Consider the following 16054-nt stretch of genomic DNA (forward strand, 5'->3'; position numbering starts at 1 on the left):
CTGGAGTTAATCTTTTTTTTTGTACATCTGATTAGTTTTCTATGTGCTTATCACTAATCTTTTCTCAAGCTGTCCCTCTTTTGTTTAAATCTCCTTTTAATACATTCAAAAACATCAAATAGGCTGGGCACGGTGGCTCATGCCTATAATCCCAAGACTTTGGGAGGCCAAGGCAGGTGGATCGTTTGAGCTCAGGAGACCAGCCTGGGCAACATGGGGAAACCCCATCTCTACCAAAAATACAAAAATTAGCTGGGTGTGGTGGTGCACACCTGTGGTCCCAGCTACTCAGGTGGCTGAGGCAGGAGGATTGCTGGAGCCCTGGAAGTTGTGGCTTTAGTGAGCCATGATCACACCACTGCATTCTAGCCTGGGTGGCAGAGCGATATCCTGTCTCAAACAAACAAACAAACAAAAACCCACCAGGTATTCTATCAGTTTTATCTTCTTGGAAACATCTTTCTCTGGGTCTTCTGACCTGCTTTACTCTATCCTGGTTACCTTCTATTCAGCTGCCATCCAAGGATCCCCTTCACTTTTATCCTGGTGAACACTTTGCCTTTTTTGTGTGTTCAGTCCCTTATCTCCCTTATCCCATGCCTGTTAGTTTCCTATTGTTACTGCAACAACTTACCACAAACTTAGTGGCTTTTTTACGGAAATGGCATTTAAACTGAGCCCTGCAGGCTGAGTTGGAATTAACTAGCTGAAGAGAGAGGGAAGACAGTTATAGGCAGAGAGAGTAGCATGTATGAGGAACTGAAGTAGAAATGAGCATAGTGCTTCTGAGGAAATCTCCACGTGGGTAGAGTAGTGAGGGCAGAGTGCAGCAAGAGTGGTGCGCAGTGAGCGGGAATGGTGGCTGGGGGCCACCTCGGGGAGGCCTGTTAGGCTGAGTTCAGGATGTTGAACTTTATTCTGAGGGAAATGAGAAACGATTAACAGTTTTAAGAAAGAGAGAACATGATCAAATCTGCAGTTTAGAAATATCTATCTGGAGGTATTGTGAAGAATGGATTGGGTAAGAGCAGAAGCAGGGAGATCAGTTAAAAGGCAGACATCTGAGGAATCTCGGAGGCTTGGATTAATGCAGTGGCCATGGAAATGGAGAGAAATGAATGGGTTTGAGAGATATTTAAGGAGGAGAGTTGCCAAAACTTAATGAAGGGCTGGATATGTGGGGAAGAAGGAAGAGAGCTAGAAGAATAAATCTTGACTTCATTTCTGGCATAATGTACCTTGGTCCTATCAGACAAAAGTGAGGTCAGTGTGGTTGGCAGACGTTGGTAGATTTGGTCTAGAGTGGCTATAATATTGCCTCCCCTCAGTTCTCCCCACAGTGGCTTCTAGGGCCAACGAAATAACAAATGATCAGTTACCCCTAAGAAGTTGTCCCCTACAAACAGGTCTTTGCATCTTCCTTTTCCAAGAAGGGTTAGACCTCACTTAAGGGCATGCAGATTTGAGAGCTGCTATAAGAAAATCAGAACCCTCTTTTTCCTATGAGTTCCCCCAACTTGTGCATGTATATATTTGTTGTTATCTATTCATACCTTGTTTCTTTCCCAAAATGGTTTGAGGCAGGTTTATATTGACCTGCATATTTGCCATTTCTGGTGGTCTTTATTTCTTTATGTAGATCAAAATTTCAGTGCAAATTTCCTTCTGCCTGAACTTTAGTTACCATTTCTTTTTGTGTAGGTCTACTGGCAATGAAGTTTTTTTTTTTTTGAGACAGAATTTCACTCTTGTTGCCCATGATCTTGGCTCACTGCAACCTCTGCCTCCTGGGTTCAAGCGATTATCCTGCTGCAGCCTCCCAAGTAGCTGGGATTACAGGTGCCAGCCACCATGCCTGGCTAATTTTTTTTTTTTTTTTGTATTTTTAGTAGAGACAGGGTTTCACCGCGTTGGCCAGGCTGGTCTTGAACTCCTGACCTCAGGTGATCCACCTGCCTCGGCCTCTCAAAGTGTTGGGATTACAGATGTGAGCCACCGCACCCGGCCTGGCAATTAATTTTCTAGCTTTTGTTTGTCTGAAAAAGTCTACTTCATCTTCCTTTTTGAAAGATATTTTTATTGGGTATAGAATTCTAGGTTGACATTTATTTTTTCTTTTAGTACTTTAAAGGTACTCCGTTGTCTTCTGGCTTGTGTCATTTCTGACGAGAAGTCTGCTATCATTCTTATCTTTGTTCCTCTATAAATGATATACTGTTTTTCCCTCTGGCTGCTTTTAAGATTTTTCTCTTATGGCTGGTTTTTAGAAATTTGATTATGATGTACCTTGGTGTGGTGTTGGTTTCTTTATTTTTTTTCTGCTTTTTGGAGCTGTGGGTTTATAGTGTTTGCCATATTTGGAAATTGCTCAGACATTATCTTCAAATATTTTTTTTTGTACTCCCCTCAGATCTCTCTTTCTGAGATTTGAATTACACCAAATATTATTTTTAATGTTGTCCTGCCAATTACTAATGCTCTTTTTGTGTGTGTGTCTTTTTTTCTCTATGTCTTTTTTATTTTTCTCTTTTAAAATTTTTTTTCCCCAGAGACAGGGTCTTGCTGTGTCTCCCAGGCTGGAGTGCAGTGGCATGATCTTGGCTCACTGCAACTTCCGCCTCCCAGGTTCAAGCAATTCTGGTGCCTCAGCCTTCTGAGCAGCTGGGATTACAGGCATGCGCCACCACACCCAGCTAATTTTTGTATTTTTAGTAGGGACAGGGTTTCAACATATTGCCCAGGCAGGTCTTGGACTCCTGGTCTCAAGTGATCCACCCACCTTGGCCTCCCAGGCGTGAACCACTGTGCCTGGCCAAAGGCAAATTTTTAACAGTTGTCTTAATGGGCCGGGCGCAGTGGCTCACGCCTGAAATTCCAGCACTTTAGGAGGCCAACATGGACAGATCACGAGGTCAGGAGACCAGCCTGGCCAACATGGTGAAACCCCACCTCTACTAAAAATACAAAAAATTAGCCGGGTGTTGTGGTGCGTGCTTGTAGTCCCAGCTACTCCGGAGGCTGAGGCAGAAGAATCGCTTGAACCTGGGAGGTGGAGGTTTCAGTGAGCCGAGATCGCGCCACTGCACTCCAGCCTGGGCGACACGGTGAGACTCTGTCTCAAAAAAAAAAGAAGTTGTCTTAATGTTCTTGTCTTCTAATTCTGTTATCTCTGTTTTTTGGGGTCTGTTCTATTGATTTTTTTTTTTTGAGACGGAGTCTCGCTCTGTCACCCAGGCTGGAGTGCAATGGCACGATCTTTGCTCACTGCAACCTCTGCCTCCCAGGTTCAAGAGATTCTCCTGCCTCAGCCTCCCAAGTAGCTGGGACTACAGGTGTGCGTCCTCATGCCCAGCTAATTTTTGTATTTTTAGTAGAGACAGAGTTTCACTATGTTGGCCAGGCTGGTCTTGAACTCCTGACCTCAGGTGATTCGCCCGCCTTGGACTCCCAAAGTGCTGGGATTACAGACATGAGCCACTGCCCACAGCCTGTTCTGTTGATTTTTTTATTCTAATTATAAGCCGTATCGTTTTCCTTCTTTGCATGCCTGGTAATTTTTTTTTTTTTTTTTTAGATGTTATTCACATACCATAGAAATCACTTTTTTTTTTTTTTTTTTTTTTGGGTTGGAGTCTCACTCTGTTGCCCAAGCTTGAGTGCGGTGGCGCGATCTCAGCTCACTGCAACCTCCCAGGCTGCAGTGCAGTGGCAAGATCTCGGCTCACTACACCTTGCACCTCCCGTGTTCAAGAGATTCTCTTGCCTCAGCTTCCCGAGTAGCTGGGACTACAGGTTCGTGCCACCACACCCAGCTAATATTTTTTTTTAATTTTTAGTAGAGATGGGGTTTCACCATGTTGGTCAGGCTGGTCTCAAACTCCTGACCTCAGGTGATCCACCTGCCTTGGCTTCCCAAAGTGCTGGGATTACAAGTGTGAGCCACTGCGCCCAGCCGAGGTTTAGTCATATTATAACGTGAATGAATCAGTCCTCCATAAAAATTATTCCTTTTTATGACTGAATAATATTTCCTCATATGGATATGCCTGGTAATTTTTTACTGGATGCTGAACATTTTTATTCTACATTGCTGAGTGCCAGATTTTTATATTCCTTAGTTGGACTTTGTTCTGGAATGCAGTTAAGTTACTTGGAATTAGTTTAGTCCCTTTGATCCTGGCTTTTCAGCTCTGTTAGTGTGGTTCTACAGCAACCTTTAAGGTAATTTAACCCCTTATTGTATTATACTAAGTGTATTGTACTAAGTGTAACAATACTAAGATAATATACTTCTGAGAATTCTAGTTGTTGCCCTGTGTATTAGGAGATCCTCCCAGGCTGGCTAGTGGGAACACAACTCTTCCCAGCCTTTATGAACCGTGGGGGTTGTTCCCCCCTACTCCTTTCTGGTGGTTATTGCCCCGGGCTTTATTTTCCTCACACATACGTGTATCATACTCTACCAAAGACCTGAGAGAGGACCCTTCTGCAGATCTCTGGAACTCTCTCTATATGTAACTTCCTCCTTTCTGGTATTTTGCCCTGAAAATTCCAGCTGCTTTGGCCTCCCTGAACTCTGAACCATGTTTCTTCCACTGAACAAGATGCCAGGCTTCATTTGGGCTGCTCTTGTTATCGCCTGAAAACTCTCTCCAGTCAGTGAACGAGGGCAGTCATCAAGCTCAGTTCGTTTGCTTCCCTTCTCTCAGGGATCAGTGTCCTGGGCTGCCTGTTGTCCATTGTCTGGAAACCATTGTTTATATATTTTGTCCAATTTTATAATTGCTTAAGACGGTAAAGTAATTCTGGTCCCTGTCACTCTACGGCTGTGGCCTAAGACAGTTTAAATGAAATGATACATACAAGGAGACAGAATAATAATAGCAATAAACATGGTGAAGCTAGTATTCCAGTTATATGAATAATATCATTATAGTGACTAAGTGCTAGTTTTTCTCTGAATTTCCCAGAAACTAGCATCAAAAGGAACGTATAGGCCGGGCGCGGTGGCTCATGCCTGTAATCACAGCACTTTGGAGGCCGAGGCGGGCAGATCACCTGAGGTCAGAAGTTTGAGACCAGCCTGGCCAAGATGGCAAAACCCCGTCTCTACTAAAAATAGAAAGAAATTACCTGGGCATGGTGGTGTATTCCTGTAATCCCAGCTACTCGGGAGGTTGAGGCAAGAGAATCGCTTGAACCTGGGAGGAAGAGGTTGCAGTGAGCTGAGATCATGCCACTACATTCTAGCCTGGGTGACAGAACAAGACTCCATCTCAAAAAATAATAATAATAAATAAATAAGAAATAAAAAACATAAAAAGGAAAGTATAGAAGGGTAGATTATCTTATAGAAAAAAATAAACTATTTTCAATAGAAAAGATAAATGCATTTCACCTTAATTTTAAGACAAATTTGTTACATGGGACCTTCTGTGGGGAATTGCTGTGAGCTGCTGACATCTCTCTCCATTGTGCCAGCGGGAGCAGCTGGTGGAAGTGATGCTGAGGTGACGGCTGCTGACTGGAAGAAGTGTGACCTGATCGCAAAGATTTTGGCCTCTTGTCCCCAGCAATCTCTTTCACCAGAGAGTTACTACAGGGACATCTGCCCCCAGGTAAATCTTTTTGTTTCTGTTGATCATTTGAGAATTATCTGCTTATGTACAGAAAGAGGACTTTTAATGTTCCTCTAGTATTGAGATAAAAGCAGTATAATATTTAAGTTTATTGTTTAGTGAGGAGCCTTCTTAATAAATGAATAAAAACCGGTGGAAGAGACTGACCTAATTGTTCAGTTTAAGAATGGCAAGGCCAGGCGCAGTGGCTCACGCCTGTAATCCCAGCACTTTGGGAGGCCGAGGCGGGCGGATCACCTGAGGTCGGGAGTTCGAGATTAGCCTAACCAACATGGAGAAACCCCGTCTCTACTAAAAAAAAATACAAAATTAGCTGGGTGTGGTGGCACATGCTTGTAATCCCAGCTACTTGAGAGGCTGAGGCAGGAGAATCGATTGAACCCAGGAGGCAGAGGTTGCCGTGAGCCAAGATTGAGCCATTACACTCCAGCCTGGGCAACAAGAGCAAAACTCCGTCTCAAAAAAAAAAAAGAATGCCTCACCACTACTGAATGATTGGCCCAGCTTGCTCTCAGAGCTAGAATACGAAACTCAAGTTTCATCTTGTTCATTCTCTTTTCTCTCCATGTGTTTTTAATTAGTTTTTAAAGGCAGATATTAAATAAACAAGGTAAATTAACGTGGCAAACAATTTAAAAAGCATAAAAGAGTAAACCGAAAACTAAGTCTCCCTCCTATGCCTGTTCTCCAGTCCCTCAGAGGTAGTCACTGCTATGAATTTCTTTCCAGAGATATTCTGTGTATTATGCATATACCATCATATGTGCATATGTTAATGTGTGTGTATATTAACATGTATGTGCATACACACATACATTAACATATACACATGATGGTAAAATTAATGCTAATTTTTTTTTTTTTTTGAGACAGAGTTTCGTTCTTGTTGCCCAGGCTGGAGTACAATGGTGCGATCTTGGCTCACCACAACCTCCACCTCCCGGATTCAAGCGATTTTCCTGCCTCAGCCTCCCAAGTAGCTGGGATTACAGGCATGCGCCACCACGCCCAGCTAATTTTGTATTTTTGGTAGAGACGGGGTTTCTCCACGTTGGTCAGGCTAGTCTTGAACTCCTGACCTCAGGTGATCCGCCTGCCTCGGCCTCCCAAAGTGCTGGGATTATAGGCGTGAGCCACCACGCCAGGCCAGTGCTAATCTTTATCTAAATGATAACATGCAGCATGCCCTCTTTCATTTTGCTTTTTTTCATTGATAGTGTACTTTGGCCAGGCACAGTGGCTCACTCCTGTAATCCCAGCAGTTTGGGAGGCTGAGGTGGGCAGATTACTTGAGGTCAGGAGTTCGAGACCAGCCTGGCCAACATGGAGAAACCCCGTCTCTACTAAAAATACAAAAATTGGCCAGGCGTGGTGGTGCACGCCTGTAGTCCTAGCTACTCAGGAAGCTGAGGATAGAGAATCTCTTGAACCTGGGAGGCAGACGTTGCAGTGAGCTGAGTTTGCACCAATGCACTCCAGCCCAGGTGACAGAGCGAGACTCCATCTGAAAAAAAAAAAAAAAAAAAATAGTGTACCTTGGAGATCATTTCATTCATTTTCATGAGTACATGGTATTTCATCATATTAATGTACTGTAATTTATTTAACCAGCCTGATATTGATGGACATTTGAGTTGTTTCCATTTTTTTCTATTACAAATTACACTACAGTTATTATCCATAAGTCTTTGTACATAACTACCAGTATTACCATAGGAAAAATTCCTAGAATTGAAATTATTGGTTCAAAGGTTTTATGCATTTAAATTTTTGATTGATATGCTTTATGTACCTATTTTCCCACATTTTTACCCACACAATGTGTTACAAAGTTTTTTGATCTTTGCTAATCTGATACATGAAAAATGTGGGGCTGGGCACGGTGGCTCACGCCTGTAATCCCAGCACTTTGGGAGGCTGAGGCGGGCGGATCACGAGGTCAAGAGTTTGAGACCAGCCTGATCAACATAGTGAAACCCGTCTCTACTAAAAATACAAAAATTAGCTGGGTGTAGTGGCGCGTGCCTGTAATCCCAGCTACTTGGGAGGCTGGGGCAGGAGAATTGCTTGAACCCAGGAGGCAGAGGTTGCAGTGAGCCGAGATTGCACCACCATATTCCAGCCTGGGCGGCAGGGCGAGACTCCATCTCAAAAAAAAAAAAGAAAAGAAAAATGTGGAGGGAGTTTTCTTAATTAATACTCCCTATGCGTATGCCTAAAATGAGCCCGTATTTTATAAATTTGATAAAATTATTTAATAAAAACACTGCAAGTATGAGAGGTGGGCAAAAAAAATTTTTTTTTTTTTTGAGACGGAGTCTTGCTCTGTCGCCCAGGCTGGAGTGCAGTGGCACGATCTCCGCTCACTGCAAGCTCTGCTTCCCAGGTTCACGCCATTCTCCTGCCTTAGCCTCCTGAGTAGCTGGGACTACAGGTGCCCGCCACCACGCCCGGCTAAGATTTTTGTATTTTTAGTAGAGATGGGGTTTCACTGTGTTAGCCAGGATGGTCTCGATCTCCTGACCTCATGATCCACCCGCCTCGCCTCCCAAAGTGTTGGGATTACAGGCGTGAGTCACCACGCCCGGCCAAAAAAATTTTTTAATTAAAAATAAAAACATTGCCTGTTCAGCTCTCTTACCCTTTGATACTGGGTATGTTAAATTAAGAAAATAATTCTGTTGAATCAGTGTTATTGAAGTGAATTTATTTTTTGGCTTAAAGAAATTCATGCTTTTTGTTTTTAGTTAATGTCATATTCCTTGCAAAAAACTGGTATTTACTTCTTGTAGTTTTTTTGTAGATTCTGGATTTATTTCACTTTCAAGATAAATTGACAGCACGACAATTTCAGAGAGTTGCCACCACTACCTTTATAACTTTGTCAAGAGAACGCCCACAATTGGCAGCAAAGTATTTGCTCCAGCCAGTGTTAGCTCCTCTTCATCGATGTTTGAATACAGCAGGTAAAGGAGGAAATGTGGTGGTTGGGTGTGCCTCTAAAGGACCTTCTTCAGTATTTCACGTTTAAATGATTTAAATCTGTGTTATATCAGTGTCTTTAGTTTTCCTTCCCCTCCCCCCAACTTTTTATTTTGACAAATTCACTTACAAGTTTCAAGAAGAGTATATTGAACTACCCATATACAGATCACCTAGACTGAATAACTTTACATTTTGGCTACATTTATTTCATCTTTCTCTCTTTCTATACATGTAAACATGTCTTTTCTGGAGCATTTGAGACTTAGTTGCAGACATCACAACACTTCACCCCTAAATACTTTAATATGCATCTCCAGAGAAAAATGTCAGTCTCCTACATAATCACAAGGCAATTACTACACTCAGGAAATTTAACATTTATACAATATGCTTTGATATAATATACAAATCCGATTCAGACTTCTCTAATTGCAATAATTTCTTTTAGAGCTATTTTTTTTAAAATCCAGAATTCAATCAAGAATCATGGCTGGGCGCGGTGGCTCATGCTTGTAATCTCAGCACTTTGGGAGGCTTAGGCGGGCAGATTGCTTGAGCCCAGGAGTTCGAGACCCCTGGAGCAACATGGCAAAACCCCGTCTTAACCAAAAAAAAAACAATATAAAAATTAGCCAGGCATGGTGGCAAGCACCTGTAGCCCCAGCTGCTTGGGAGGCTGATGTGGGAGGATTGCCTGAGCCTGGGAGGTTGAGGCTGCAGTGAGCCATAATCACACCTCTGCACTTCAGCCTGGGCAACAGAGTGCGATCCTTGCTCAAAATAATAATAATAATATATGATAAAACTATGTCTAAATAAATAGTCTTTTTTATAAAACTTTAAAAACTTTTTTTTTAATTTTTATTTTTTATAGAGATGGGGTCTTCCTATATTGTCCAGGCTGGTCTGGAACTCCTGGGCTCAAGTGATCTACCTGCTTCAGCCTCCCAAAGTGCTGGGATTGCCAAGGCGGGAGGATCACTTGAGCCCAGGAGTTTGTGACCAGGCTGGGTAACATAATGAGACCCTGTCTTTAGAAAAAATTTTAAAAATCAGCTGGGCGTGGTGGTGCATGCCTTTATTCCCAGCTGCTGGGGAAGCTGAGGTGGGAGGATCACTTGAGCCCAGGAGGTTGAGGTTGCAGTGAGCCATGATCACACAGTTCCACTCCAGAGCCTGGGTTACAGAGCAAGACCCTGTCTCAAATAAATAAAAATAAAATATAACTATTTTAAAACTTTTTGAAGGGAAATTTTTAAACACATATTATAGAGATTATATAATGAACTCCTATGTACCTGTCACCTAGATACAACTATTAACTCTGCCATTTTCTTTCTTCTTTTTTTTGAGACCAGAGTCTCACTCTGTCACCCAAGCTAGAGTGCAGTGTCATGATCTCGGCTCACTGCACGCTCCGCCTCCCAGGTTCATGCCATTCTCCTGCCTCAGCCTCCCGAGTGGCTGGGATTACAGGTACCCGCCACCACGCCCAGCTAATTTTTTGTATTTTTAGTAGGGACGGGGTTTCACTGTTAGCCAGGATGGTCTCGATCTCCTGACCTTGTGATCCGCCTGCCTCGGCCTCCGTAAGTGCTGGGATTACAGGCGTGAGCCACTGCACCTGGCCAACTCTGCCATTTTCATTTCTTCCAATCCCCAATTTTTATTCAATTAAGTTTAAAATGACATTTTTTTTTTTTTTTGAGACAGAGTCTCACTCTGTTGCCCAGGCTTGAGTGCAGTGGCACAATCTCGGCTCACTGCAACCTCCGCCTCCCGGGTTCAAGCGATTCTCCTGCCTCAGCCTCCTGAGTAGCTGGGACTACAGGCCTGCCCCACCACACCCAGCTAACTTCTTTTATTTTTAGTAGAGATGGGGTTTCACCATATTGGCCAGGTTGGTTTCAAACTCCTGACTTTGTGATCCACCTGCCTCGACCTCCCAAAATACTGGGATTACAGGCATGAGCCATCGCACCCAGCCTAAAATGAAAATTCTAAGTGATAATGTGCTATAGGTTAATTGGCAATGTTGGTGTTTTTTCTTAGTGATACATAAAATAGCAATGCATATTTATAATCAGTGGCATCATATATTCCATGAAATGTGTATGAATGGTATATTGTTCAGTGGTAACCATGTCAATTTTCTGATCTTAGGTGTTACTTACTGAGCCATCTTTCTAGTAAAACTTTCTTCCTTAGCTTTAGTATGTCCTATTCAGTGAGGCACTAAATATGGGTAATTTTGTGTGTTTTTTTTCTAGAACTTTCAGAGAGTGACATGGTACCAGGAACTATTTTGGTGACAGAAGAAGAACTTAGTAGATGCATTGAGGATGTGTTTAAGGTTGGTCATCTGAATCACTAATGCTTTTATTTACTTTTTATTTAAACTTTTTTTTTAAATTTTTTCTTTTTTTGTAGAGATGGTGGGGTCTCACCACATTGCCCAGTCTGGTCTTGAACTCCTGGCCTCAAGCGATCCTCCTTCCTTAGCCTCCCAAAGTGCTGGGATTACAGGTGTGAGCCACTGCTCCCAGCCTTTTAAAATAATTTTACCTTTTAATTAGCACTTGAAGCGTTGGAATGGCTAATCTAAAGCTCCAAGCTGTCAGAATCTTTTCACTTTGAAAACCAGAAACTATAAGCTGACGTTTTTTGTCTTTTGTTGTTGTTGTTTTTCCTTTTTGTGGAGAATGAGGTCTCGCTATATTGCTCAGGCATGTCTCGAACTCCTGGGCTCAAGCTATCCTCTTGCCTCTGCCTCCCTAAGAGCTGGGATTACAGGCATGAGCCACTGCGCCTGGCAAGCTGACCTTTTTAAGTGAAAAAACTGATATATTTTTGAAACCCTGTTAATTACATCATTTATTCTAAATGTTGAAATAGTTTAGTTTCTCTAACTGGCAAATGCCACTGATGAAAGCATGTCTATTGAAGAAATTGACATGGAGCCGGGCATGGTGGCTCACATCTGTCATCCCAGCACTTTAGGAGGCCGAGGAGAGCGGATCACCTGAGGCCTGGAGTTCAAGACCAGCCTGGCCAATACGGTGAAACCCTATCTCTACTAAAAATACAAAAATTAGCTGGGCGTAGTGGCACACACCTGTAATCCCAGGTACTTAGGAGGCCGAGACAGGAGAATTGCTTGAACCCAGGAGGCGGAGGTTGCAGTGTGCCGATATCGTACCACTGCACTCCAGCCTGGGGGATAGAGCGAGACTGTCTCCAAACAAACAAACAAAAAAAGAAATTGACGGGCATTTTCAATACTATAGCCTTCCTAAAAGTGTATGATAATTGAATCTACTTTACAACTTTTGATAGTAATTACTGTCATAACAAATTAAGTCTGAATAAATGATTCCTGCAAATGACTACGTAAATATATAACAAGAATGAAAACTTGCTTTTCTATTCATAGGGAGAAAAAAATGAATGAAAACTAAGAATCTAAATGTTATGTTCTTTATTATCACAGTCTTATAAATATACGTGGTATGTGCTTTTGGAAAACAGATGAAATTCATTGTGTTATGGCTAGATGGAATTAGGATAAATATTCTTTAAAGTTTATTTTAGGCCCAGTGTGGTGGCTTATGCCTATAATTCCAACACTTTGGGAGGCCAAGGCAGGAGGATTACTTGAGGCCAGGAGTTCAAGACCAACCTGGTGAATATAGTGAGACCCGAGCTCCATAAAAAATAAAAATAATAAATAAGGTTTATTTTAATAAATTTATAATAATTTACTTCTGAACACTTTTACATTAGAAAACAGCTTTCAAAACTGTATTTCATATAAAAAGGTACAGCTGCTTTGGAAAATAGTTTGACATTTCCTCAAAAAGTTAAACCTGGAGTTATCATATGACCCAGCAATTCCACTACTAGGTATATACCCAAGAGAAATGAAAACATGTTCATATAGGCTGGGCACGGTGGCTCACACCTGTAATCCCAGCACTTTGGGAGGCCGAGGCGGGTGGATCACGAGGTCAGGAGATTGAGACCATCCTGGCTAACACAGCGAAACCCCATCTCTACTAAAAATACAAAAAAATTAGCCGGGCATGGTGGTGGGCACCTGCAGTCCCAGCTACTCTGGAGGCTGAAACAGGAGAATGGCATGAACCTGGAAGGTGGAGCTTGCCGTGAGCCGAGATCGCGCCACTGCACTCCAGCCCGGGTGACAGAGCAAGACTCCGTCTCAAAAAAAAAGAAAACATATTCATACAAAAACCTGTATGTGAATTTAGTAGGTAGGACAGGGAGCAATTACAAATGGCACAAGGGATCTTTTGATGAAGGAAAGGTTCTAAAATTGTATTGTGGTGATGGTTTTGCAAATCTGTAAATTTACTAAAATTCACTGAACTGTATATTTAAAATAAATGATTTTATGGTTTTTAAGGTATACTTCAATAAACTAGTTTTATTAAAACAAAAAATACTTGGCGCGGTGGCTCACGCCTGTAATCCCAACACTTTGGGAGGCCAAGGCGGGCGGATCATGAGGTCAGTAGATCAAGACCATCCTGGCTAACATGGTGAAACCCCGTCTCTACTAAAAATACAAAAAATTAGCCGGACGTTGTGGTACGCACCTGTAGTTCGAGCTACTCAGGAGGCTGAGGGAGGAGAATCACTTGAACCCGGGAGGTGGAGGTTGCAGTGAGCCGAGATTGTGCCACTGTACTCCAGCTTGGAAAACAGAACGAGACTGTGTCTCAAAATAAATAAATAAATAAAAATACAAAGATTAGCTGGATGTGGTGGCACGTGGCTGTAATCCCAATTACTCTGGAGGCTGAGGCAGAAGTATCACTTGAACCTGGGAGATGGAGGCTGCAGTGAGCTGAGATCACACTACTGCATTCCAGTCTGGGCAACAGAGCAAGACTCTGCCTCAAAAAAAGAAAAGATAAAAAATAAAAATAAAGTGTACAGGCACGCCTGTCATCCCAGCACTTTGGGAGGCCAAGGTGAGTGGATTACCTGAGGTAAGGAGTTCAAGACCAGCCTGGCCAACATGGCAAAACCCTGTCTCTACTAAGAATACAAAAATTAGCCGGGCATGGTGGCGGGCACCTGTAATCCCAGCTACCCGGGAGACTGAGGCCGGAAAATCACTTGAACCCAGGAGGCAGAGGTTATGGTCAGCTGAGATCGCACCACTGCACTCCAGCTGAGCGACAGAGCAAGACTCTCTCTCAAAATAAATAAATAAATAAATAAATAAATAAATAAAGTGTGCAGATCAGTGGCTTTTATGTATATTCATAGATATGTACAACTGTCATCATGATCAACTTTAGAACTTTTTATTCCCAAAAAAGAAAACGCCGGCCAGGCACAATGGCTTATGCCTGTAATCCCAGCACTTTAGGATGCCGAGGTGGGAGGATCACCTGAGGTCAGGAGTTCGAGACCAGCCTGGCCAACATGACAAAATCCCATCTCTATTAAAAATATAAAAATTAGCTGGACGTGGTGGTGCATGCCTGTTATCCCAGCTACTTGGGAAGCTGAGGCAGGAGAATCGCTTGAACCTGGGAGGCGGAGGTTGCAGTGAGCCGAGATTGCGCCACTACACTGCAGCCTGGGTGACAGAGCAAGACTCCGTCTCACAAAAAAAAAGAAAGAAAGAAAAAGAAAAGAACGCCCCCCTGCACCACTTACCCATCACTCTCAAATCTCTCCACCACCAATCCCCCATCCCCTATAAATAGGCAACCACTAATCTGTATTCTCTCTCTCAAGATTTGCCTATTGTGTACATTTCATATAAATGGAGTTGTACAATATGTGTTTTTTTTGTGATTGGCTTCTTTCACTTTGCATGATATTATAACATGGAGCCATACTTCATTTCTTTTCATTGCCAAATGGTATTCTCTTGTATTAACATGCCTCATTTTGTTTATCTATTCATCAGTAAATGGACATTTAGGTTGTTTCCATCATAGCCATAATAACATTTTGGCTATTATTAATATTGCTGCTAGGAACATTCATGTAAACATTATTGTGTATATTTATGTTTTCATTTCTCTTTGGTATATACCTAGGAATAGAATTGCTGGATCATGTAGTAACTCTATGTTTAACTGTTTGAGGCACTTCTAGACTGTTGTCCAAAGTGACCGCACCATTTTACATTCCCATCGGCAGTATATGAGGGTATAAAGTGAATCACATTCTTTCAGATAAGAAGGCAGATGCTTTTGTTTTGCTTTAAGCTTTCTGCATGATACTAGTAGATTCATAGATAGAAAATGCAAACTCATTCTCCATAGCACTCACTTTATTTCTTTTTTTTTTTTTTTTTTTGAGACAGAATCTCACTTTGTTACCCAGGGTGGAGTGCAGTGAGATGACCTTGGCTGACTGCAACTTACACCTCCCAGGTTCAAGTGATTCTCCTGCTTCAGCCTCCCCAGTAGCTGGAATTACAGGCACCCACCACCACGCTGAGCTAATTTTTGTATTTTTTGTAGAGACAGGGTTTCACCATGTTTGCCAAGCTGGTCTCAAACTCCTGACCTCAAGCAATCCTCCTGCCTTGTCCTTCCAAAGTGCTGGGATTACAGGCATAAGCCACCGTGCCCAGCCTCACTCACTTTATTTGTAAAGTGAAATGTTTACTACCCTTTTATTTAATTTCACTATTTTTGAAAATGGAGTCTACCCTTTGAGGGTTGACCTGGCACACAAATATGGAATCAGATTGCTCAGAGATTGAAAGATGACATGGTGACTATGTGAATATAATGCTGTTTTTATTTTTTAATGCCTCATGGATAGACTTCTGAAAAGAGGGGTCTTCTATCCTGTTCTGAATATTAGTAGGCAAAGACTTTTCAGATTATAGAGAGATAAGAAATTATTAGAGCAGTCTAGAAAGCAGATGTTCTAAATTAGAGAACAGTGGCCTACTAACTTTCAGAAAGACCGTGTCCCATCTAAGAAATAGCATGATGAAAATCTGCCAAGTGGTTGGGTTTGGAATGTTGGAAAGACTTGAAAGTACTGTCAGGATAGGGGTAAGACTTAATTGTGACTAAATTTTGGTGCAAACCCCTTATGGTATGCCTTGGAAGTCAGTAAACTTAGAGGGAGAAAAAAAAAAGCAAACAGATAATTTCTTTCTAGCAAGGGAGTTATCCTCTAAAAAACAGAGAGAGATCTGGAAATAATGAATCCTGCCATTTCTCCTATTCTTGGCCCCCAAAAAGGAGGGAGGAAACCTTCGTAGTTTGGTCAACAGTTTGGCGAATTTAAAGCCCCCTGTAGAGGCAAGCAAACCATTAGTTTTCTGTGGACACTTGATTATGCACCAAGGATTGGCACTGTCGTGAAACTAAGAGGGGTGGAAGGGTAATTATTCGCTCTGCAAGGTTTTGGCAGCCAGCTGCAGT

At 42.3% G+C, this 16054-nt stretch overlaps 1 protein-coding gene across 8 annotated transcripts in view; it reads left to right on the top strand.

The window, feature by feature from the left end:
• The window catches only part of TANGO6 (transport and golgi organization 6 homolog), a 242621-nt gene that overhangs the window by 27012 nt on the left and 199555 nt on the right, over window positions 1-16054 (top strand). For 4 of the 8 annotated variants that reach the window (XM_054454111.2, XM_054454113.2, XM_054454114.2 and 1 more), the window contains exons 5-7: window positions 5482-5618; window positions 8443-8605; window positions 10895-10977. In XM_054454111.2, coding sequence (XP_054310086.2) covers window positions 5482-5618; window positions 8443-8605; window positions 10895-10977 — 383 coding nt within the window. Of the gene's footprint in view, window positions 1-5410; window positions 5619-8442; window positions 8606-10894; window positions 10978-16054 lie in introns of all 8 variants that reach the window. The other 4 variants (XM_063654474.1, XM_063654475.1, XM_063654476.1 and 1 more) reach the window with 1 other exon arrangement.

This window comes from Pongo pygmaeus, chromosome 18, assembly GCF_028885625.2.
Source record: "Pongo pygmaeus isolate AG05252 chromosome 18, NHGRI_mPonPyg2-v2.0_pri, whole genome shotgun sequence".
In the NCBI taxonomy this organism is placed as follows: domain Eukaryota; kingdom Metazoa; phylum Chordata; class Mammalia; order Primates; family Hominidae; genus Pongo; species Pongo pygmaeus.